At 30.8% G+C, this 2,631-nt stretch overlaps 1 protein-coding gene across 1 annotated transcript in view; it reads left to right on the top strand.

Moving 5' to 3' along the window:
- The first annotated feature begins 1,239 nt into the window (after positions 1-1,239).
- LOC107695286 (ligand-dependent nuclear receptor-interacting factor 1-like) overlaps positions 1,240-2,631 on the top strand; it is a 6,428-nt gene continuing 5,036 nt past the window's right edge. Inside the window, exon 1 of the mRNA XM_016495124.1 lies at positions 1,240-1,377. Coding sequence (XP_016350610.1) covers positions 1,370-1,377 — 8 coding nt within the window. The 5' untranslated portion in view covers positions 1,240-1,369. The remainder of the gene's footprint in view (positions 1,378-2,631) is intronic.

Below are 2,631 nucleotides of genomic sequence, written 5' to 3'. Positions count from 1 at the left end.
AGAAATATTCCCAAACGTGTTAAATATATCATGAAATATCTCGATTCTCAATTATGTGTAAGCAAATGCATTTTGCACATGTATAGATTATGTTAGTTGATCTACCGTATAATGGACGATGAGCAAAGTAGCCTAACAGTATAATCTATTAACTACGCATAATAACCCGTCTTTTTCCTTAAGTACCAGGTATGTTCCTGTCCTGAGAATATTGTATACAGTAGCAGCACTCAGAAACTTTTTGACATATGTATACTTCAAGCAAAGCGTCTAATAGCTATGTATTGGAAGAAAGTGGAAAAGCCACCCATTATACAGTGGATCAACAACATGTCCTTTTGTTTGTCAATAGAAAGGATTACATATAGGCCTATTCTGAAAGGTAAAGTGTCCTTTTTAAAAAAAATATTTGGAACCAAACCATTTATATCCTTTATTTCAACCTCAGATTTCTGTAATAGGCTATAATGAAGGAGGGAGAAAGAGATTAAATTACTTGATTATTTGATCACCCTCAGCCACGATTTATTATTAAGCCATCAGTCATTTACCCCTTACCCCAAATAACCCCTTTTTAATTTTTTTTTTTTATTTGTATCCCAGGTATGTATGACTAGTACCCCCAACTTCTTTTATTGTGTAGTGTTTTGAACTGACCTGTGCTACTTCTTTTTTTCTTTCCTTTTTTCTCTTTTTTTTCTTGTTATTGTTTCTCCTTTAGTATTATTAATATGTAAATAAGAGATCTGATTAAATTTTGCTGCATTATACTGACATAATTTATTTCTCAATAAACAAATTGTTAAAACAAAATTGAGAAATATGATCTTGCCTTACAATATCTTGCATTTGTTATCTTGTTGCTTTTGCTTTTTTGTTAATTTTGTTCACTTGTGTGTTCTTTTTATTTTAATCCTTTCCTTGTTTCTTTTATGTCATTTTGCTCTTTCTGTCCTTTTTCTGTCTCTGTCCTATTTGCTCTTTCTCTTTCTCTTTCACTTGTGCTTTTGTTCTTTCGATTTCATTTCCCCTTTTTCTTTCATTTATTTAATTTTTATTTCCTGTTTCATTCATTTATTCATTCATTCATTCTTCAACCCATTCGCTCTTTCTCTCTCTTTGTTCTCTCCCGTTTTTTCTTGATTCTATCTTTTGCCTTGTTCATTCGTTTTTTGCCTTGATTTTTCGTTCTTTTTGTCTTCCTTCCTTTTACAGTTCAGAGGCTTCAGGTGTCTTTTATTTTGATATACGTATTTCCGGTGTGAGTCAAGAGAGCTGTTTTCAAGTTGGTGGATAAAATCTAACGATGTGCTGAAGAAAATATCGACAATAGATAGGTCTTGAGGTGTGATGCCTACAGATATTCGTGATGGAGGGGTAAGTTCGTCAACTCTGCGTCTACGCGTTAACAGCCGTGTGTGTTCTTGTTCGGTCGTTATTAAGCTTGTCCAAAATGGCGAGTGTTTTAGTGACTTGTTGTCGCGAGCGAAAATGTTAACGTTACCTCAGAAAACGCGCAAAACCGAACAAATGTTAAAAAGCTCTCAATAGAAACTCGAGTACTTCTACAAAGATGCACGTAAATTACTGGACAGATGACTGACAAATGTGTTAAATAGATATTCAGAAGATGTTTAATGTCTACAATTTTACACTTTGGATATTAACTTACTTTGCATTTGAAGTACGTTACTTTTGTGTTTCTTCCATTATTTTTCATCTTTTTATTATTAATTGAATGCATTAATTAATATGACTGGTCGGTTACAGAGAATGCCACAGGTAAACAACATTTCTAAATAATGCAAACCATAAGCGTAAATTATTATTCAAAAGTTTGGGATTTATAAGATGTTTTTGGAGTGAAGTGTCTTGTGCTCTCTAAAGCTTCATTTTTTTTGAAATAATAATAATAATATTAATACAATATAAACAGTACTACTGTATTCTTCTAATATAAAAATAACGGTTTTGTATTTTAATGTAATTTATTCCCGGCAATTAGCCTACTCCAGTCTCCAGTGTCGCATGATCATTCAGAAATCATTAGAATATGATAATTTGGTGCTCAATAAACATGAAAACAGTTTATTATGTAACTGTTTCATAATGTTTAACTTTTTTGTGTGTGTGTATATATATATATATATATATATATATATATATATATATACACACACACAAAAAAGTTAAACATTATGAAACAGTTACATAATAAACTGTTTTCATGTTTATTGAGCACCAAATTATCATATTCTAATGATTTCTGAATGATCATGCGACACTGGAGACTGGAGTAGGCTAATTGCCGGGAATAAATTACATTAAAATACAAAACCGTTATTTTTATATTAGAAGAATACAGTAGTACTGTTTATATTGTATTAATATTATTATTATTATTTCAAAAAAAATGAAGCTTTAGAGAGCACAAGACACTTCACTCCAAAAACATCTTATAAATCCCAAACTTTTGAATAATATATATATACACACACACACACACACACACTGCTGTTCAAAAGTTTGGGATCAGTAAGATTTTTAATGTTTAAAAAAAAAAAAGTCGCTTCTGCTCATCATGGCTGCATTTATTTGATCAGAAATACATAAATTATTGAATTTTCATCA

The sequence above is a fragment of the Sinocyclocheilus anshuiensis genome, unplaced genomic scaffold (assembly GCF_001515605.1).
Source record: "Sinocyclocheilus anshuiensis isolate Anshui unplaced genomic scaffold, SAMN03320099.WGS_v1.1 scaffold122, whole genome shotgun sequence".
In the NCBI taxonomy this organism is placed as follows: domain Eukaryota; kingdom Metazoa; phylum Chordata; class Actinopteri; order Cypriniformes; family Cyprinidae; genus Sinocyclocheilus; species Sinocyclocheilus anshuiensis.
Note: the sequence above shows the minus strand (reverse complement) of the source record. Positions and strands in the feature narration are given on the sequence as shown.